Source organism: Myotis daubentonii, chromosome 3 (genome assembly GCF_963259705.1).
Source record: "Myotis daubentonii chromosome 3, mMyoDau2.1, whole genome shotgun sequence".
NCBI classification, from domain to species: Eukaryota; Metazoa; Chordata; class Mammalia; order Chiroptera; family Vespertilionidae; genus Myotis; species Myotis daubentonii.
This window is the reverse complement of record NC_081842.1, coordinates 206,243,542-206,266,009: the sequence shown is the minus strand read 5'-3', so window position 1 is coordinate 206,266,009 and position 22,468 is coordinate 206,243,542. Positions and strand designations below refer to the sequence as shown.

The 22,468-nt window shown below is 55.6% G+C and overlaps 1 protein-coding gene across 5 annotated transcripts in view; it reads left to right on the top strand.

Moving 5' to 3' along the window:
* The window catches only part of EPHB2 (EPH receptor B2), a 180,390-nt gene that overhangs the window by 66,984 nt on the left and 90,938 nt on the right, over nt 1-22,468 (top strand). For all 5 annotated transcript variants that reach the window (XM_059690879.1, XM_059690876.1, XM_059690874.1 and 2 more), the window contains exon 3: nt 290-974. In XM_059690879.1, the coding sequence (XP_059546862.1) occupies nt 290-974 (685 nt within the window). The remainder of the gene's footprint in view (nt 1-289; nt 975-22,468) is intronic.

Genomic DNA, 22,468 nt, shown 5'->3' with positions numbered 1-22,468 from the left:
CGGCATGCCTCCCTCACAGACTGAAGAATTCCTAAGGCCAAGGCCATGCCTCCCCCTCCGTTAGGGAGTTCTGTGATGGGAGGGATCAGCTCTCCATCACCAAAGTAGAAGATCCCTAAGGTAGAGTCTGTGCCTCCCCATCAGACTAGGAGACCCCATATACTAGGGGTCGTGTCTACCCCCCTTCAGATTGGGGGATTCCCTCAGGTGGGGTCTGTGTCTTGCCTCTTTGGGTGCTCCCTTGGGCTCAGCCCCTACCTCCCCCACCTGACCAGCATTTCCCCCACAGTGGGAAGAGGTGAGTGGCTACGATGAGAACATGAACACGATCCGCACCTACCAGGTATGCAATGTATTTGAATCGAGCCAGAACAACTGGCTCCGGACCAAGTTCATCCGGCGCCGCGGCGCCCACCGCATCCACGTGGAGATGAAGTTCTCGGTGCGGGACTGCAGCAGCATCCCCAGTGTGCCCGGCTCCTGCAAGGAGACCTTCAACCTCTACTACTATGAGGCCGACTTCGACTCGGCCACCAAGACCTTCCCCAACTGGATGGAGAACCCGTGGGTGAAGGTGGACACCATCGCGGCCGACGAGAGCTTCTCCCAGGTGGACCTGGGCGGCCGCGTCATGAAGATCAACACCGAGGTGAGGAGCTTCGGGCCCGTGTCCCGCAGCGGCTTCTACCTGGCCTTCCAGGACTATGGCGGCTGCATGTCCCTCATCGCTGTGCGCGTCTTCTACCGCAAGTGCCCCCGCATCATCCAGAACGGCGCCATCTTCCAGGAGACGCTGTCAGGGGCCGAGAGCACTTCGCTGGTGGCCGCCCGGGGCAGCTGCATCGCCAATGCTGAGGAGGTGGACGTGCCCATCAAACTCTACTGTAACGGGGACGGCGAGTGGCTGGTGCCCATCGGGCGCTGCATGTGCAAAGCGGGCTTCGAGGCCGTGGAGAATGGCACCGTCTGCCGAGGTAAGGGCCGCAGCGGGACAGGTGCCCCTGCCAACGCGCCGAGTGGGTACCGGGCCTGGTGGCTGGAGAGTCAGGCTGGCAAGGGCGGGGACCTGAAGCTGACCAGGAGGCACTCTGGCAAGGCTTTCCCAATCTGTATCCATGGTGTAGCTTCTTAGAGGCATTTGAACAGCATTTTTAAATATATTTTTATTGTTTTCAGAGAGGAGAGAGGGAGAGAGAGATAGATACATCAATGATGAGAGAGAATCATTGATCGGCTGCCTCCTGCATGCCGCACACTGGGGATTGAGCCTGCGACCTGGGCATGCGCCCTGACCAAGAGTCAAACCATGACCTCCTGGTTCATAGGTTGATGCCCAACCACTGAGCCACGCTGACGGGGCTAAACAGCATTTCTTGATGGTGGTACTTGTAGGTACTACGGAGGGTTCGGGCGGGAGGAGGTGTTGCAAGATGATTTTAGTCGCATGAGGATGTTTCTCGTTTTAATAATTATACAGATCTTATCTGATGCTAAGCGGTGCTCTATTTCTTCATATACAAAAGTGATATAGTTTCCTTCTTAAGAAAATGTGTAGGTCATCACATTTATAAGTGAACATTTATTGAGCTTCTTTTGTATCAGCCAGTATAGGCCAGGCGATGCTGAAGTAACAAAACAATAGAAGTTTATTTCTCACTCACGTTCCATGTCCATCGGGGTTCAGCTTGGGATTCCTCCCTCTGGGAGCCAACCAGATGGAGGTGCCTCCGTTTGGGGTGTCACAATCACCAGGGCAAGAGGAGCAAGTGTGGAAAATGGTAAACTGGTTCACCGGCTCCAGCCCGAAGTGACCCCCGCATCACTCCGTGCACTCCAGCCACAACGCAAGTCACGTGGTTACTTCCAGTGCAGAGAGATGGGAAGTACAGTCCCACTGTGGACCCGGCCTCCTGGTCACCACTTTGACTGTGTGCTGGCCACCGGACATGTCTAACTCACTTAATCCTCATAAGAACCCTGTGAGGGGAAGTGCCTTTTTATTTTAAGAAATTGAGGCAGAGAGCCTTACTCTCACATAGAGAGTGGAGGAGCCAGGCATCTGACACCCAGGTAGTGGGATTCCAAACTGCCCCTCCAACCAGATCTGGTGTCCATACTCTGAGTGTCTATACTATTCCGCTTAAGTTAATTTAAGGGAAAACATTGACAAACAGTAGTACAGGTGGTGTTTGCCTGTGGCACAGTGTACAACCTTCCTGGGCTGTAAATATAGGAAGTTTGTGAGCGGTCCCGCATGGTGGTAAGAGGCTGTGAAGGTGGACGGACTTGGGTTCAAAGCTATTAGCTGTTTGTCCTGGGCCGAGTGTGAAACCCTCTTTCATATGGGGGGTGTGAGGATTCAACAACGTAAGACCTATAAAGCATTTATTACGGCTTCTAGTACACAGTCAGAGCTTAATAAATGCTAACTAACTGAGATGATGTATACAAAGCCCAGCCTTCATCAAACCTTCCTTGCACCTGCTCTGTGTCGGACCTTGTGCTAAGCATCAGGTGAGACAGAGAAGAATCTGGTGCAGGTACTCGGCCAGGTGAGCTGTGATGGTGATGGTGCGGGTATCGGAGATGTGAAGTCTATTTGTGCCTTGTCCTCTTGACTTCCCATTGGAATCGGACCCTGCGGTGCTCCAAATGCCAGACTAAGAGTTTGGACCCTATTCCAGAGGCCCTGGAGAGCCAGTGAATGTTTAGCCTGGGGTGGTTGCCATGATTTTTACCTCCATAAAATGCTGTCACATCCACCATCTCCACAGTCCCGCCACTCCCGCCTTCTGGGCATTTTAAAGGTCCCTGGGAGGGTAAATGGAGGTACAGGAGACAGAAACAGCGGCCTGAGAGGAAGCTGTTGCCGCGAAGGCGTCCACGGTGCTGGAAAGAGGAGCAGTGGAGTCAGGAGATGTTTGACAGTGAATTGGATGAGATGCAGACACAGGCAGGAAAGGGAGGAGGGAGAGGAATCAAAGGGAGCAGGGAATTCCAGCTTGCAGGGAGGTGATGGTCCTGGAACAGAAATGGGGAAGTTGGGAGAAAGGCCAGTTTCTTGGGGGCAGATAACAGACCTGGGTGTCTATTCCTGAATGTGAAATTGTGCAGCCTTAGGAGATGGTGGGACCTGGGGGGATAGAATCAGTCACACATTGCTTGTTGTTTATTCACTCACCAAACCTTCCTTGCACCTGCTCTGTGTCAGGGCTTGTGCTAAGCATCAGGTAAGACAGAGAAGAATCCGGCTGGGCCCTGTCCTCCAGTAGCTCACAAGTGAGACAGACTATCTATATATATAAAAAGCCTAAGCAACCAGCCGACCAGCCGACCGGCCAGTAGCTATGACACGCACTTACCACCAGGTGGCAGACACTTAGCGCAGGAGCAGAAACCACAGGCATGGAAACATGGAACAGACTGATGAATCTCAGAGGGAAAAGGGGAGGAGGGAGGGCAGAAAGAGATTAACCAAAGATCTTATATGCATATGAGAGGATTCGTGCATTGGCAGGGTCCCTCGGCCTGGCCTGTACAAAACCGGCTCTCTGACATCCCCCGAGGGGTCCCAAGTCGCAAGAAGGTGCAGGCCAGGCTGAGGGACCAACCCCCCCCCCCCCCTGGTGCGCAAATCCATGCACCGGGCCTCTAGTAAGTGAATAAGGGAGGCAGTGCTTTAGACTTGCTTTAATAGGAACTGCTCAGGCTGCGATGGGCATAAAAAAATGAGGGAAGGCTTCACAGGGGAGGTGACATTGACACTGGGAATCTTGGGAGAGAGATATGCTGACTGGGTGGCCCAGGCCATCTAGAGGATGGATTTGCATGACAAAAGACCTGGCGACATGAATCAGCATGGCCCATTAGGGGGACAAGTAAACTGTTTGCTGTGGCGGAGGCTAAGGACTCCAGGAAGGATGTAGGAAGAACTGTCACTAGAAGGGTGCCTAGAGGGGAGGTGTACTAGTTATCTATTGCTGCATAACAAGTTACCCCCAAATTTAGCAGCTTAAAACAGTAAATATTTACTACCTCACAGTTTCTAAAGGTCAGGAATCCAGTTGTGACTTAGTTGGGGGCCTGTGGCTCAGTTGCTTCTGAGGTTGCAATCAGGCTGTGGGCTTGGGGCTGCAGGTTTATCTGAAAGCTGGACTGGGGAGGGGTCTGCTTCCATTTCACTCACGTGATTGTTTGTCAGCTTCAGTTCGTCACCACAGGGTCCTTGCACATGTGTCGGTGTCGTGGCTTACCCCAGAACGAGGGATCCAAGAGAGTCTGAGGGAGTACCTAGGAGAGAAGCCACAGTCTTTTCATAAACCTCATCTTAAAAGTGACACTACTTCTGCCATAGTCACTTCATTGGAAGCGAGTCACCAAATTCAGCTCACACTCCAGGGGACTGAGTTCGCTGGATGTGAATGCCAGGAGGTGGGGTTATTGGGGTCCATCATAGAGGTTGCCTGTCACAGGCAGCTCCTCTGAATCTGGACTTCTTGCAAGTAGTGAGGATCCAAGGTAATGCTGGGGACTGGGTGTGCACCCAGACCTGGCTCCTTCCCACTCCCCGCTTCCTCCTGGACCTACAGCCTGCCCAAGGCCCAGGCCCAGCCAGCCTCCGGGTGTGAGCAGAGGCCAGTCAGGGTGTGATTAATGAGCTCAGGGATCCAGAAGGACACCAGCTGCTGCGGTGGCATCTGCTGCAGCCACCCAGATATGGGGCTGCTCCCACCCAAGTCCCGCAGGCACGGGCCCCGCTGGCCCGGGATGGGTAGGAATGGTGATTACAGCTCACATCTGAGATGTTGGCAAAGTGCTTTCTCATCCTCTGGCTTAGGGATTCTCAGCCTTTGCTATGCCTCAGAATTCATTAGGAAGTTTGTTAAAATGCACATTCCTGGGTCTGGTACAGACCTCTCCCCCAGGTCTGGTTCTGTGGCTCTGAGGTGGGGCCAGGAATCAGCATTTTAAAACAAGCAGCTCTGATGCTTCTGTAACAGGACCATGAGCTCAGACACACGATGTGATAACGCATCTTTGCCAGGTGATGACCACAGTCCCAGTCCCCCACCACCACCCCAGGGAGCGTCCACCCTAAGGGATGAGAGGGGACATTAGCCGAATCTCTGGGAGGGTGATTTAATGTTTAATATTGAAGCATAATTTGATGGGAAAAATCCATTTAATGTTGAAACGTAATTTGATAGGAAAAATCCATTGCTTTGTTAGTACGAATTAGAGGAAATAAGGCTGGATAAAGTCTTATTGGCAGATGGGGATAGGAGTCCTTGTGGGAGGGGCCAGAGGTAGGCATTGGTGGCTGGTAGGATTGGTGGGAGGTCCCAGTGGACGGAGTGGTTTACAGAACTAATTGAGTCAATCGGCCCAGCGTCCTGGGTGCCTACAGTGTGCAGGGCACAATGAGAAGGAGAGGGGCCTGGAGAAGCCGATCACCATTCAACAAGCATGCAGTGTGTACCCTCTGTGTACCAGTTAGCCCTCTAACAGATACTTACCGAGCACCTCCCAGGAGCTAGGCCCATGCCCGTGCTGCGAAATACAGATGTGGACAAGACCCAGACATTCGTTGCCCTCCCGGAATTTTTAGGCTGGGTGGGCAAAAAAGGGAAGATGGTGAGGGGAAACGTTAATGAACAAACTGAATAAAGACTGTAATGTGTGACCGGGAGAAAAAATAGGGTGCAACAGTAGAGATCAAAAGGAAGATCCGCTTCAGTCAGGTGACTCAGGAAGACTCCTTGGAGGCCGTGTCATTTGAGCTGACGGGGCACCTGGGAAAGCTGGAGGAGAGTGCCTGGGACTCAGGGCTTGGCCTTAAGGGACTGCTGGATGAGCAGAGGACCCAGACGCAGGGGAAAAGGGCCGAGCACAACCCTCCCAGAAATGAGCTCCATCCAGGCAAAGTGCTTTGAGGTCGTGAGGAAGAAGGCATCTTTTCTGATGGGGGGATCTAAGGTGGCTTCAAGGAGGAGGTGGTATTTGGATTGGGCCTTGAAGAGTAAGTAGGAGTTGGATGGGTGAAAGGAGAATTGTTGGTCGAGGAACCGAATGGATAAAGGCCCTGAGGTGTGACAAGATAGAGCATGTTTGGTGGGTGCTGTGTGACCTCCTGGGTGCAGGGGCTAGGCCACCACTTTCCCCTTTTCATCCATCTATTCACTGTCTATTGAGTGTTCAGCCTGGGCCTGCACTGGGCATACAGCTGCCGGGGAGGGGTTCCTGGGCCTTCCTTCAGAAGAACTCTGCCCCTTCCCCTGCTCCAGTCCCCGACCTCCTCAGGATCACAGTCCCCAAAGGGCCTTGCCACCAGCAGTTCTGCCGGGGGTGGCAGGAGGGTGGCCCTGGAGTTCCTTCTCGCAGCAGCTGTTCCCACCCAAACCTGTTTTCCTACCTCTTTCCGGATATTTACGGGTTTGATTGTGAATGTGTCCCTGCCTCAGTTTCTCCAAGTTTGTGTTCGCATCCTTATATCCCTTGGTCTCTCCTTTCCTCCCTGCGCCCCTACTTGCCCCTGCCCGTCGGGAGCCCCGGCCTGGCCACTCTGTTGGGGGCCCTGCCTCCTCCCTCCCACTGGCAGCCCCGCATCTATAATAAACCAGAGGCAGTTCCACTGTGAGCATGATTCACGGCTGTGATACCATGGGCCGTAATGGGGTTTTTAATAGTTTGGCCTGGGAGGGGGGCACTGAGCCAGTGGAGGGGGGTGGGCAGGGGTGAGGGAAGGTGCGCACACATATTGATCTTCTGGCTCCAGCTCAGACTTCCCAGCTCCCAGCTGCTGGCTTCTCCCAGCCTCTCCCTCTCCTCCCCCCTGCCCTGCTTGGCAGCCCCAGCCTTACTCTCTCCCCTACCCACGGCCTCTCCTTGGCCTGGGCCTTTCGAACCTGGTTTCACTGCCCCCCCCCCCCCCCAGCTCTGCCTTTGGCTAGCTGTGTGACCTTGGGCAAGCACTGGCCCTCCCGCAGCCTTTGTTTTCTCATCTGTGAAACAGGACAGACAGAAGGGCTGCGGTGCAGAGTAAATGAGAAAATACCTAGAGGAGTGTTGTAAAAACAAGAAAAAGGACCTTGATCAACATTGTCTTTTGCCTGCAAATGTTTCTTTTTCCCTGAAGAGCTTTCGTTTTGAGGAAAAAATAACTTCCCCTTATCACAATGCGGGCTATTGGTAGAATCTTTAGAAATTACTGATCACCAAAAAGGAGAAAGTCTAAATCACATTAAAGTCTGATAAAAACCACTGTTAACGGACTGGGGTAGACCCTTCTAGGCGCATTTATGTGCATTTATACATATTGACCTTTTTGTAAGAGGAAAAATGGGTTCCTGCTAAAAGTACATAAGGATTTTTCAACTTATTAATATTTTATGGACATTGTTCATGTCATGTTAGATCTACAGTATCGTTTGGGGAGGCTCTTAGAATTCCACAGTGTAGTGCCCCGGAACTTACCAGTCCTCTCTGGTCGACATGAACCTCGCTTGCAGTTTTTTCCACCTGAACTATCGGGGATGGCTAGCTGGTCTGGGCGTCCTTGTCCCGCTGTCTTTTTGCACTGCTGCTGGTATTTGCATAGGATGTGTCTCCGGGTGTGGAATTGTGGGGTTAAGGGATACGTACTCTTTTAGCGCTCTTGACACACATTGCCAGCTTAGCTGCAGAAAGCCTGGGCTGCATCACCCTCCTGGCAGCGGGCTTCCAGCGGGCCTGTTCCCCTGCCTGCTCACCAGCAAGGGACAGTATGCCTGTGGCTTTATTTTCTCGTTTTCTCCCAGAATCCTGTGCTTCCTCAGCCAAGGGATGGGGGGACCAGGGGTCCTCTCAGGGCCCTCAGGGCAGCCTCCTTTCCACCCTGTTCTCAGCTTCAGCCCTTCCCACCTCGAGGCTGGACCGGTGGCCCAGATGTGTCTGGCGAGTCTGTGGGGGTGGGGTGCGGCCAGCCTCGGGGTGAGGAGGAGGGAGCCGCCAGCTGGCAGGGCCTGCACTGGCTGGGGAAAGGGTGTGAAGGGTGGAATGCTGGGTGGGAGGAGAGGCCCAGACCCCTCCCACGGAAAGTTCTGCAGCTTGTCTTCCAGGGCAGGGTGGGGAGGCCCAGCTGGGGGAGGAGAAGGGGTGATGACGCTCCCTCCAGGCCCCCAGGCTCGGGCCAGGGCTGAGACCACACAGGCTAGCCTTTGGGGAAGGGGATTGGGCGGGGACCCTGGCCAGTGCACTCAGCTATTGCTCTTAAAAATGGGAGGTACCCCCCCTCCTTTCCCCTTTCCTAGATTCTCTCAAAGAATCTGTTCTTGTTCACAGTTATCCATCCATCTGTCCATCCATTGGTCCTCCTGTCTGTCCACCCGGCCAGCAGACATTCACTGAGCAGCAGCTTCTGGCTTTTTGCTCCTCAGAGTGGCTGGTGATGGCTCGTAGAGGACCAGGAAGCTAACACACATTGAGTGCCCGTCCTGTGCCAGGGAGTCGGGTCCTTGGAGAGATCAGTCATGGCCTCTGCCCTGAAGGACCACCAGTCTAGAGATGTTGACAGATGTTGACAGTGAAGGTGGACAAAGGCACCCGACCCATCCAGGGGCGTGTCAGCCAGGACCGCAGTGGTCACTTGTAGGCTTCCGGGAAGGGGGCTGTTCAAGTGGAAGCTGAGTGAGAAGCGGGAGTTAGACAGGAGAGGAGGAGGTGCAAAGGCCCCCGGGCAGCCAGGGTGGGTGCTCCTGGGAAGGGCGGGGGAATTGCCGCAGCCCTCTCTCTTGGAGTCAGCTCATTGAGGGCTCTGAAGACACGGGGTGATTCTTCCTCTCTGGTCTTCATATTCCCTCAGGAGTCTCAGCAGGAGATAATTTTGGCTCTAGATCCTCATCACAGCTCCTTCATTTTTCACTCCAACAACACTCCCAGGCATCTACTGTGCACCACCCGTCCCTGGGCCCGATGTGGGAGCTGCCGAGATGAGGGAAAGCCTTCTTGCCTTCGTGGAGCTCCCAGTCTGGGGTGGGAGAGACAGCCCTATCCATAGCCTTGGGCCCTTAGGAGGGAGATGAGGGAGAGCTGGGACTTCTGGAGGAGGAGCCATTTCCCCAGGGCGTTGGAGGATGGGAGAAACTGAGAGCAGGAATTAGTTCAGAAAAAAAGATGGTCACAAATGAAACAGATTTTTAAAAAATATTTTCATTGATTTTTAGAGAGAGAGGAAGGGAGAGGTAGACAGAGAGAGAAAAACATCGATGTGAGAGAGAATCATTGATTGGCCGCCTCCTGCACGCCCCCTACCCAGAGCCCACAACTGGGCAAGTGCCCTAACCGGCAGTCAAACCCGCAACCTTTCAGGGTACAGGATGACACCCAACCAACTGAGCCGTACAGGCTGGGGCACAACTGATTTCCTTTAAACCCTGGCCTGTGGCTGACCCCCAGACAAAATACAGCCATCTGGGGCCAGGAGTGGAGGAGACGTGTTCTTGGCGGAGGCAGAAGAGTGGAGGGGCCACAGGGCTCTAGTTCCAGGCTGTCGAAGGGCCGAGTGAGGCAGAGGCTGAAAGGAAGTCTGAGAGGCTTGCGGAGGGCCAGGGCTGGGGCGACAGGGACCTCCTGTGCCCAGGCCCGTGTTAGGTGCTCTGCTCCATGACCTCATTGAACCTTCTGCTGTTATGATTAGCTGCATTTCACGAACGATGAGACTGAGGTCCAGAGAGGGTCAGCAAGCTGCCCAAAGCCACACAGCCGGTAAGCAGCAGAGGCAGAAGGTGCCCCTGGCTTCCTCCAACTCGCTGGGACAGCTGACTGACCAGGAGCGGGCCAGAGCCTGAGTGGACTCTGCCCTGCCCGCCGCCTGGATTACCGAGGCGCCCCTGAGAGGGTGTACAGGAAGAGTCTGGCAGATAACCAGCGAGGGGCTCACCGGCAGGACGGTGGGACTTCAAAGGAAGGGGGGCCACCCAGGGGGCAACCACAGGGATGGCCTAGGAGAGAAGAGAGGCCTGCGGCTGAGCCTTGAAGGATGAATTGCTTTCATAGCGGGGCATGTTCGGCAGGATGGCGAGGGTCCCAGAGCAAAGGCTCAGCAGTGGGGAAGTCCCTCCTTGTGCTCAGGGGACACAGGCCCCCAGGAAGGAGGCCCACCCATCCCTGGCTGACCTCTGGCCAGAGAGAAGGGTCCCCCACCCCCACACAACATTTACCTGTGCTCAGCTCGTGCTTCCTTTGCACAGTAACCTTGTCAGATTAGGAAACAGACTGGGGGCCATGGCGACACCCCTCGTAGGTGTCCAAGGCAGCTGTGTGCTCTCACGCCCCCACTTCTGATTTCTTCTGCTCCTTGGAGGGGCCGGAAAGGCTCTGTGGCAGGAACTCAGTACTCATGGACTCAGTACTCCAGGTCTCAGTGGCTCTCAGTCACCCCCGGGGTTAGGTATCATCACTCCCATTTTATCAAAGAGGAAGCCGAAGCTCCGAGAGGGTAAGCAGCTTGTCCCACGTGACACAGGAAGGGGTGGGATTTGAACTCAGGCCCGCTGACTTTGCAGCCCCTGCACTGTCCTCTCTCAGCCCCAGCCTGGCCTCAGACCCCGAGCGCAGCAGGCCGAGGGCCGCAGGTTGGCTCCGGAGCCCTCTGGCAGGACTATAAACAGCTGGGGAGGTTCCCCCTCCCTCCAGCTGCTGCCTTTTCATCTGGCTGGGCCTCGGGATCTGGCAGAGAGGCCCGTTTAATGAGGAAGTTTATGCATTTAACAGTTTAAGCCTTTCTAAGCCCGTGGTACAACAGGATTTGGGAGCCGTTAACAATTCTGTGTGGTTAAGAGATTTTCATTGCTCTGCGGCAGCTGGCTCAGTCCCCACAGGCCCCACTCTGGGCTCCACCCACCCTGCTGGGGCACCCCCTTCCTGGGGCCCTTTGTCTTCAGCCCCCCTCCCGCTGCTTCCCTCCGTTCCCCCTCCTCCAGCCTCCAGGTATGAACTTTCACCTCAGAGGAGGAACTGAGGCCCAGAGAGGGAGAGGGAGCTGCCCAGGGCCACACAGCGGCCAAGAGGATTGTACCAAGACCTGCCTGGCAAAGCCTGAGTTCCCCCACCCACACTGCCTTCCTTGGGGAGGAGGGAGGAAGGACGTTCTATGGTTAATTCTTCACTGGCAGAATTGGCAAAGCCCCTCTAAAACCAACCCCTGACCCCTGCTTTGGGGCAGGGAAGGGCGGGGTGACTTCCCCGGGTTCATTCACCTTGTCAGGTACAGAGCTGACATCAGACCTCGGGCCTCCTGAAGCCCTAATGAGAATTCTGCACGTTACATATACCATACTGTTTTTGTTTTGTTTGCATAGCTCGGGGTGGAAATGCCATTTGTAATGATAATGTCTTACATATGTACAGTGTTTATTTACTCACACCCTGCCTCGTTCCAGAAACGCTCAGGGGCTGCATGTGTATAGCTTTGGGCTCACCCTGTGAGGTACTTTGATCTGAAGGATGCCCACACAAGCGAAGATTGTCATCGACCTTTCAGAGACAAGGAGAGTGACGCTGAGAGAGGACCTGATTTCCCAGGGCCCCCGTGGACGTCAGGGCAGAGCCGGGACTGGAACCCGGTGCGCCGGCCTCTGAGGCCTGGGCTCTCGGTGGGGCCCCTGGTCATCTCTGCGATGACCGCTCTCCCCCCTCTGCCGCCACCTCCGCAGGGATGAAGCTCGGCGTCCCCTTGAGAGTCCATCCTGGGTGGGAAGGGATGGGCTGCCCCGGGACGGAGGTCCTCACAGCAGAGAGTGCGGGGCTTGTGTGCAGAGGAGTGGTGTGTGGGTGGGTTTGGCGGGATGTGAACCAGCCCCTGACAACCATGTAGATGAAGTGGCTGGGGGAGGAGGGGGAGGGCAGGGGTCCCCCTGAGGAGTGAGCTGGCTTTGGGACCCCACCCTGTTTGGTATCTCGGGCCCTTCGCTCTTGCTCCGGGCCTTCCCAGTCTCTCCACGGAGCCCCGTGGAGGTTGGATGACTGTTGTTTTAATCACAGGGATTTGTTTCCTGATCATGGCAACCCAACCAACCCACAGGCCAAAGTGAGAGCCCAAGTGCACAGTCACTCCTATTTCACTGGCTCCCAGACATAGCACGTGAGTTTAGTCTCTTATCCTCTCTGTACCCCCTACCCCACATTCCCAGCAACGGGGCCTGAGGCTGCTGATCGCCAACGTCACAGTTATGGAAACTGAGGCCCAAAGGTGATAGATGAAGTGGCTTATCTGGGGACCCAGCCCTGGGTCAGGGTCCTGCCCCACCCCCCTGCATCTTCCTCTGGACTTCACTTGTGAATAGCAGAGCCAGCCAGGGAGGAAGGGGCAGGTGGGCTGCGTGCTCACTGGGCACCTGGTTTTATGCCCTAGACTTGGTGTGTAATAGTTTCCGGAATCCTTACAATCCCCAGAAGTTGGTTATGGCTATTATTCTCATGTTATAAAAGGGAAAGTAGAGGCTCAGAGAGGTTAAGTAACCAGCCCAAGATCACACAGCTAAGGGATGGTGGAGCCAGAAATGAAAGACCAAATCTGCCCTCTTCCCTCTGGAATATTTGTGCAGTGTTTCATCGTTAGGAAAACTTTTTTTCAGCCCAGCTGAAGTAGCTCAGTTGATTGAGCATAGTCCCATGCAACAAAAGGTCACTGGTTCGATTCCGGTCAGGGCACATGCCGGGTTGCAGGCTTGATCCTCAGTAGGGAGTGTGCAGGAGGCAGCCAATCGCAGTTTCTCTCTCTCCCTCTCCTTTCCTCTCTCTCTAAAATCAATAAAAACATATTTTTTAAAATATGTTTGTGTCTTTCACAACCATTATCTCACTCCTCAACAACCTAGGACAGTGGTCGGCAAACTGCGGCTCGAGAGCCACATGCGGCTCTTTGGCCCCTTGAGTGTTGCTCTTCCTAAGCCTTCGGAGTACCCTAATTAAGTTAATAACAATGTACCTACCTATATAGTTTAAGTTTAAAAAATTTGGCTCTCAAAAGAAATTTCAGTCGTTGTACTGTTGATATTTGGCTCTGTTGACTGATGAGTTTGCCGACCACTGACCTAGGACATACCTGGAGTATTACCCCCATTCCTCAGATGTGGAAGTTGAGGCTCAGCGAGATGAAGTGAGCTCCTCCAGGCTCATCACCAGGAGGTCAGAGCTGGGATTAGAACTGGGTCACTAGGTTGGTTTGATCCTGACACCCCAGCCCTGACCCTCCTGGTCCCCTTGCTGCTGATTCCTATTCCAGGATTTCTTAAATCATTCCTAACAGGCCTCTGCCCATCACTCCACTAAAACTGCTTATAACCAAGGCCACAGTGATGGCACGTTGCCAACCCACTGGTCACTTCCCAGGCATCTGACAAAGTGACCGCTGCATCTTCCGGGACAGCACTCCCTGGTGTCCCTGCGGCCTCTCGGGGTTCCTGCTCATCTCCCTCTTCTCCACCTCGGCGGACCCAGTGCTGAGTCCTTGGCCTCCTCTCTCTCTCTCTGGCCTCCTCTCTCTCTCTCTCTCTCTCTCTCTCTCTCTCTCTCTCTCTCTCTCTCTCTGGACAGTTCGGTGCAGGCCCATGGCTTCACACGCCCACTCTGGGCTTATCTCCAGACCAGACCTCTTCTCTGAAGTCCAGACTCACATAACCCGCCTCCTACTGGACATGTCTGCCCTGCTTCCCTCCTGCCCCCTACAGTCTGGTCTCTACCCTGCAGCCAGCGGTCCCTCTAAAACAGTGGTTCTCAACCTTCACGCGACCCTTTAATACATTTCCTCATGTTGTGGTGACCCCCAATTTCATTGTTACAAATTGAACATAATTAAAGCATAGTGACTAATCACAAAAACAATATGTAATTATATATGTGTTTCCCGATGGTCTTAGGCGACCCCTGTGAAAGGGCCATTTGACCCCCAAAGGGGTCGCGACCCACAGGTTGAGAACCGCTGGCATAGAAGGAGGGTCCTTATTGTTGATACTCAGTGTCTCCTGGAAGATCTCAAATCCTCCTTGGAGCTGGGGCTCAGAAAGCATCTTTCAGTCTTACCCATGTTTTACCAAACGTAGTTTCAGCCCCGGCTCCCTTGCCTGTGCTGGCCTGACAGTGTGTGCCCTCCCTGCACAGTGGTCTAGGCCAGTGGTCGGCAAACTGCGGCTCACGAGCCGCATGCGGCTCTTTGGCCCCTTGAGTATGGCTCTTCCACAAAATACCACGTGCGGGTGCGCATGTACAGTGCGATTGAAACTTCGTGGCCCATGCGCAGAAGTCGGTATTTTGTGGAAGAGCCATACGCAAGGGGCCAAAGAGCCGCATGTGGCTCGCGAGCCGCAGTCTAGGCCATTTCTCTCCCCAGGAGCTTGTGGGAACCCGCTGTGTGCCCGGGTCTGTGCAGAGCTGGAGGAGAGGGAAGGAGGCAGTCACGTGCTGAGTCTCCTGGTTTCGGGTTCAGAGCCTGACTCGCTGCCTGACTTACTCTGTTGGGTCCTTTCTCTGAGCCTCCATTTCCTCATTGTTAAATGGGGCCGGCAGTCCCTGCTTCAGAGGGTTTGGGGAGGCTCAGGGGAGTTCAGAGAGCTCAGAAGCAGGAGGAGACGATGGGAGGGGAGGGGTGCTCCTGATCCAGGAAGGACTGTTTCTGCAGGTGGGGGCACCAGCCCAGTGCCCTGCAGAGCTGGAGAGCTGGCCCGTGTGGCCTGGGCACACAGCAGGTACCTAATATGTGCTCGTGGAATGGCACTGTTTTAACCAGACAGGGTGCTTTTATTGAGCAGCACAGGAGCCACTCAGAGTCAGGGTGCCTGGGTCCAAATTTGGGCTCTGCACCCCTTTGCCCTGGGACCCTGGCAGAGGACCTCCCGGCCACTCCCACAGCTGGAACTCAGTGTCACTATCTGTATTGACCGTTATGCACTAACAGCCTCTATTGCTATTCTGACTCGTCCTCACAGGCCCTCTCTCGTGAGGCCAGTAGGCAGTTATGACCATCTGGCATGAGAGTAAGGACCCCATGTTGCCTGCCACACCCCATTCGCCCCAAGGCAGGAAGGTTTAGTGAGATAAGTAAGAACCGGCCACTTACGTTCAAATATTGGTTCTGACCTTTACTACCTACATGACGCTGAATAGGTGACTCACTTCCTGAAGCCTTGATCTTCCTCATCTGTAAAATGGGTGTAAATGGAATGTGAGGACTCAATGAGATAATGAAAGTAAAGAGTTGGCACAGCACCCAGCACGTGGTGTGTGTCAGTGCTATTTGTAGCCTGGAAATTGCTACCTAAATATTCAGTGTAGTTACCCTCCCCTTTTGCAGATGAAGAAAAAGTTCAGAGAGAGCAAGTGGCTTGCTCCAGGCCTCATAACCCCCATTGTCTGGTAGAACCTGAGCAGAGGGCTGGGTGGGGTTTGGGGCCAGTCAGAGCTATTTCCCACTTCTGACTCTGTGTCCCCAGCAAAACCTGGGCCCAGGGCTTCATGTTACCCTGGCTTCTTCCAGGAAATCAGACTCGAGTTTCCTCTCTTAAAGACGTCACCATCTGATTAACAACATTTTAAAGACCTAAGAGTGGTCGCTGGCCTTTTTGCGCTGCCTGGGCAGGCTGCACAGCTTTGGGAGCCCCAGATCCGTATCCCTGGCAACCCGGGCCCTGGGCTGCCCTCCCCCCACACCCTGCTGTCAGAGCTGTCTGTCTGTGGGAGCTCCCTGGAGGCCCGGAGGGATGTGCATGCACACGTGTGCTCGGTCAGTGCAGAGCATCCCCCGCACGCATGCGTGTGTATGTGCGCTGGCCCCATTAGGACTGAGAGTGCGAGCTGGGCCTGCTGGGAGTGTGTTTGTGTGCCTGTATGTGCACAGGTGTGCCCACTGACCCAGCATCGTGAGTGCGGTTGAGGTATCTCTGAATATATGAGCCTGCCCATACATTTCAGGGTAGGGCGTGCACCTGCCCTCGCCCATGCAGGTCACCCTGGAGCCTGCTGCAAGTCATTACTGTCCTGTATTTGTGTGCTCCTGTGTTTGTCTGACGTGTCCCAGCACACATGTGTGCAGGGAGAAGCATACTCATGCATGTAGTAGATCAGTTGGACCAGTACCTATAAAGGAGCACATGTTTCGCAACAAACAAGTACATCCATCCGGGGGGGGGGGGGGTCAGTCTATGTCCTTGGGTACACGTGTCCTGGGTCACATAGGGGTGTGTGTGCCTGTGTGTGTATTCCCGCCCCACAAGGAGATCGCCAGAGTGTATATATTCGTGGTATGCCTGTATATTGTATCGAGCCATATGGACATGCACTTGCAAATGGGTATTTATGAGCATGCGTGTGTGCGCACGCGTGCACTGGATCAACTAGTGGAGTGTGTGTTTGTGTGTGTGATACACACGTACGCACACACACACTCTCTGGGGGGCAGGATGTCAGGCCATTGATTTTCTGTTTCTCAGAAATTCCCTTTGAGCTCCTCTCTGCGTCTCTTTCATGAACCAAAGTCAGCGATTCTTCGGGCAAACCGGTCCAGTTTACAGCGAGGCCCCGCCCCGCCCACCTCCCCTGCCGGCTGTGTGCACAGCACGCACACACAAGCCTGCTCATTATTCACCAGAAAGTACAGGGGGCCCTGGAGGGGTGCGGTGGGGGCACTGGACTGTGGTCGGGTTGCTCCGCTGTTTTCTATTCCTGTGGCCTTGGGCATTGCCCTTCACTCCTCAAGCCTGTGGTTTCTGGTCTGCCCAAGAGGACAGGGTGGTGAAGATGTGATGGCAAAGCCCCGCCCAGCCCGGGGATTGGCATTCCTCGCACATCTGTCCGGGAGTTACGTTTATGCAGCGCTTTCGCCTCCTTCCTGGGGAGAGAGGCTTCTGTCTACACAAAACCCCAGAGCACGGTCGGCCGTGGACAGGCCCGCAGAGCACTGTGATGCTTCTAGAAGGAAGGAGCTGTGGGCAGTGTGGGCCTGCAGATCACACACACACACACACACACACACACACACACACACACGAGCTGTGCATCCCTATCGTGCACTGGACCTGTGCTCTAAGCACTTGGCCAACCTCACCTCATTTCGTCCTGGTCACTGCTCTCTGTGGCAGCTGGTATTATCCTCATCCCACAGAGGAGGAAACTGAGGCCGGGTACTGCAGAGACTTGTCTGAATCTCACAGGGGCAGCAGGTGGCAAGCCAGGAGCAGGATCCTGGGCCAACTGACTCCTGAGCCTTCCCGCTGTGTTTCAGGAATGCCTCCCAGAGCAGGGGGGGGGAGTCAGAGGCCAGGCCCTGCAGGATGCCCAGGCCCCACAGGGGGCAGGATGGCCTGTAAGCAGAGGTGGGGAAGCACCAGGCTGGAGGAAGCAGGCCCGCCAGCCTCTGCCGCCTGCTCGGGCTCTCCCTGCCCCTTCCCCCTCCCGATGGGCAGCCCTTCACCAGGGTCCCCTCCCACCCCTCACGCTGCAGGCTTTGTGGCTGGGAAAGAATGCCTCCCTTTATCTGTGGATGCCCCTTCCCTTTGATTCTCCTCTCCCCAGCGTTTCTGCTGACCTCTGCGTGTTGGGAATCCAATTAGAGGAGCGGACCGAGAGAATGACAGCCGCTCCGAATCCCGCCTCAGCCCCTCCGAGCACGCCTGGTGGAGTGTGGGCCGTGCGGGCCTGCTTGTCATGCCGGGCCCTGCGCTGGGCTTTGTGGGGATTAGCTGACTGGGTTGGGGGGCGGGGAGGCACGCTGCAGATGGGACCAGAAGTGATGCTGGTGAATGTCACATCCCAGGGGAGAGTAGAGCCCTCTGTCCCCCAGAATCCAGCTTGGGGAAAAGGGAAGGGGGATGGGGGGCCTTGCTGGCCTTAGCAAGAACTGGGCCACCCCGGCCTATAGGGGTGCCTGGGACATGATGGCCTGGTGGTGGTATTTTGTTCCCCATTTGAGGCTTGGAGTGTCAAGGCCCAAAGCTAGACTGCAGCAGAGGTGGCAGCCAGACTCGTGTCTGCCTGCCGCGGGGGAGTACCAGCACGGGCTCGGGCTATTGTCTTGAAACTTCATTTGCCAAATGGTTTACGTAGGATGGCCTGGGGCCTCTAAGGAATGGGGAGGGGGCCGGCCCTAAGAGATAGTGTCTAAAGAACCACCCACCACTAGCCACACCTTGGAATTGGCATCAGGCTAAGGCGAAGACCATGCCCTTCCCCACCCACCGCCACAAAGTCACCCTCCTGGCTTACAGCTGAGGAAACGGAGGCTCTCAAACATGTCAGGCCAGTTCTCCGCACAGCTGGGATGCTCATTCCCTTTCCCTGCCTCCCAGATCCCCCTGACCCCACTCCCTACCTCCTGAGTGAGGAGAGTCCCCGAAGCTCCCGCAGGCGGGGGTAGGATCTGAGGAAGTGGGTTTTGGGCCCTTGGGAATAGCAGCAGCCTCTTCCCATCCCCAGGAGCACCAGGCAGAAGAGGGTCTGACTCTCAGCCCCTGGACCAGCCCCTCCGGAGATAGCTGGAGCCCCTGCCAGCCAGGCCTGTTGCTGGGCCTGAGCAGAGGGGTACCTGAAGCGGCCTCTGCCACCAGGAGCTCACGCTGGAGAGAGACAAGGAGACCCCGCTGCGCAGAGGGTGTGGGTGTGAAGGGGGCAGCTGAGGACTGGCTGTGAGGACCCACAAGGGGACTGGGAGATGGGGTTAGGACCACATCCCAGGCCGAGTTGACCGCCTTCGGACGCTCAGCATCTTTTGTAAGAATCCCCACAGGGGTGGGATGAGTTGCAAGGTGGTCCATGGCCAATACTGGTGGTTAGGAGGCCACCGTGCCTGAGAATGCACATTAGAGACCCAGCACTTCTCTGGCCCAGACAGGATATCCTCGAATCCCACACCAAGCCCGGGGAGCAGGAACCGCCACCCAGTTGACCAGTGAGAAATGGTTCAGAGAGGCAAAGGGGCTTGCCCAGGCCACAGAGCATGTTCGTTTATGGAACCAGCATTGAGACTCAGGACCCTGTAGATCCCTGCCACCTCTCCGGACTGCCACCGCCAGGGCCCAATAGTTTATTATGTTTGTGGTTTGGGTACACCTGTCCCAGCATGGTACCTGGCACATAGTAGGTGCTCAATGGATGAGTGGTGGGTGGGTGGATGGATGGATGGATGGATGGAGAAAACCTTACCTGGTGCCTTTAAAAAATAATAATAATAACAGAGTGGCACCAACCCCCAGCCTGCCAGTGAAGGCCATATTAAGTAGGAATCAATCTTTCAGCTCACTTCTCAAGCATACAAATGGGAAGGGAGGAAAAATAAAAAAAAGGTACCCCAGTTTGCTTCCCATACCTGCCTGGGCCTGAAAACACACACTCACACCCTGACACACACACACACACTCTCACACCCTCCCTCACAGCTGGTGCCTCAGGCTGGGACAGCTCACATGACAGCCCTCTCTAGGGACCCCTCATCACCCCAGCCCACCCTCCTCCCCCCTCCCCACCCCGCTCCCCCTCCTCCGAGCTGGGGCCCTGGTAGGTAGAGGCCTCTCTGGGATCCGCCTGGCCCTCCGCTCTTCCCACCACTGCCTGCACACCCTTCCTGCCGCTACTGCTTCTGAACTTGACTCCTCCTCGCCTTCCGCCTCCTTCCCTCCTCCTTCCCTGTGTCCCTCCCTCCCTCCCCTCCTCCTTCTATGCTCTTTCTCTTCACAACTCTTGGTGTCTCGTCCTCCATCCACTGCCCTTTGTGCGGCACCGCAGGCTGTCTCTGTGTTTCTCTCCCCGCCCTTGCCTTCTCCCTTCCCCGCCGCCTTCTTCCCTCGGCCCCTAAGGGGCCACTGGCTGGTGCCTGGACCCAATAGGGGACCTGGGTGAGCTGTGGTTCCTCAACTTAGACATTCGGGGTCAAGCTGGAATCCGATACCAGCCCCCACTGCTCCCTCAGGCTGGGGCGTGGGTGCACACACACGGGGCGGCTGCCTCGGTCTCCTCACCGTCCACCGGGGAATCATCAGCCAGGCTGAGGCACTCTCCGTAGCCCCCGTTTATTTGCTGTACACACATTCACTGAGCAGCCCCGTCTCCACGCCCAGCCCAGGTGAGCCCGGCCCCACACAGCCCCGGTTCTGATTCCCTCTGTGCCCTGAGCAGGTGCCTCCCCCTCTGAGTCTCCGTTTTCTCATCTGTAAAATGGGGACAGGAGAGTTGGCCTGGAAGGACTGAGTGAGGCTCACAGGGTTCTGGCGGACGCAGGAGGTGCTCAGGGGTGTCTGTGGGAGTCAGAAGATATGGGCTCTGCCCTCAGAGGACCCCAGACTGTTGCCGCACAGATCAGTGGGGGCATTCACCCCCTTGGGCTCTGGGGAGCTGGTAGAATCATGATCAGAGCCCATTTGCCACTGAGGTCAGTGTGTGAGGGCAGACTAAGGGCTGGGGTCAGAGGTCATGGGGAAGAGGTCAGCCTAGGGCAGTGACGGCGAACCTTTTGAGCTCGGCGTGTCAGCATTTTGAAAAACCCTAACTTAACTCTGGTGCCGTGTCACATATAGAAATTTTTTGATATTTGCAACCACAGTAAAGCAAAGACTTATATTTTTGATATTTATTTTATATATTTCAATGCCATTTAACAAAGACAAATCAACCAAAAAAATGAGTTCGCGTGTCATAGGTTCGCCATCACTGGCCTAGGGGGTCCATGGAGGCCCTCGGTCTTTCCATGATGCTGGGGCTGGGCCTCAGTGGGACCCACGTCTGGGGATTCGGCCTAAGGCCTGGTCAGTTTAGAGTCTAGAGACGCTGCAGGTTTGGATTGGCACCCCCTGCAGGTATAGGATGAGCCACCCAGCTTCCAGAATCCACATCACCCACCTGTCATCTCTGTCCCATGCTGGCCACAGGGGGCCTGGACTGTTCATTCTGAAGGAACTTCAGAATATGGTTTCTGAAGGGTCAGAGTGGTACCCTGGTTTGGCATCACCCCCTTTCTGTGTCCTTGAGCCACACCCACTCTCTCTGAGCCTCAGTTCCCTCGTCAGGGCCTTTGAATGGATTAAACGAGGAGCTGCAGCCCAGGGTGGGCCTCGAGTAAACATCTCCCAACCCCCCGCAGTGCTGCCCACCGTGGAAATTCCAGACCTGCCCCTCCCCTCGCGTCCCGACTTGGGCCCTCCCTCTCAGGAGCTGACCTCCCTTCCCACTGCCTGAGAAGTCTGGCCCCAGGATGCTTTCACCCGCTGCCCCCTCCCTCCCCCGCCCTGCGACCACCCAGCCCAGCCAGCTGTGAGCAGCAACCTCCCTCCCGCCCACCCTGGACCCAGGGGTCAGCAAGCCTTCAAGCGTGGGAGGGGGGCAGAGACTGAGTTTCTATGGGGTGGGGGTGGGTGGGGTGGGGGTGAGAACCAGGCAGGTGTGTGTGTGTGTGTGTGTGTGTGTGTGTGTGAGAGAGAGAGAGAGAGAGAGAGAGAGAGAGAGAGAGAGAGAGATCGTCAGTGCATATGTCCCTGCGAGGGGGCTGCACATGTGTCTGAGGATCCGGGAGGGCGAGCCTGGTGAGAGAGACAAAAGAGTGGAGTGAGCTGAGAAGCTGCCGGGTGGGAGGCTGAGCCATTTGTATGCAGCAGGAGCAGGAGCCCAGCAAGCAGTTCTTCAGAGGAGTCTCCATTCCCAGGGCGCTGCAGGGAGCACGTGCATGTCCATGCCTCCCTCACACCACCCTGCCCAGCCCTAATTATACACGTGGGGAAACTGAGGCTGGGAAGCCACCCAGCCAGTCCCATACACCAGGGTTCTTCCCGTCACTTGGGTGCCTCTGGGGACGCGACCAGGTGCAGAGTCGGGTGAATGAAGGAGTGAATAATGACCGATGATGTTTGTAAAGTGTACTAGGCAGGCATTTTGTGATAGCTCCGTAATCCTCATGCCTCCTACAGAGCCTGTGCCATTTTTATCAAGCCCCTATTATAGGCGGGGAAAGTGAGGCACAGAGAGATGAAGAAACTTGCTCAAGTTCACGGTCGTAAGAGGCAGAGCCCAGGGTTCGATCCGAGGCCAGCTGGTGCTGGTCTGTGCTCACAGCCACCTTACCAGGCAGCCGCTTAGAATGCAAAGTCCTTCACACTCAAGGACTGTTACCTCTCTGTCCCCTGGTTCTGAGCACTGGCCGGGCCACAGCAAGTGCTCAGCGATGCTTGCTGAGCGTGTGAATGAATGAGCGAGAGAGGGGCTTCGCCAGGACATCTTCCCAGGCTCCGGAGTCCAGCTCTCTCAGCGCGGTCCTCCTGCTTGCGCTTGGCCCCCCGTCCCCGCCCCCACCAGGCAGGTGTTGGCCGTGCCCTCCACGGGGCCCGGCCCCACGGGGACAAAGCCAGGGCTGCGCCTGGGCGGCCCGGCCCCAGCGCAGGCTGAAGCTGCTAACAGGCTGGAAATCTCTTTTGTCAAAGCCTGTGCTGCCTCCAACCTCCTTTAATTAAAGACAATTAGT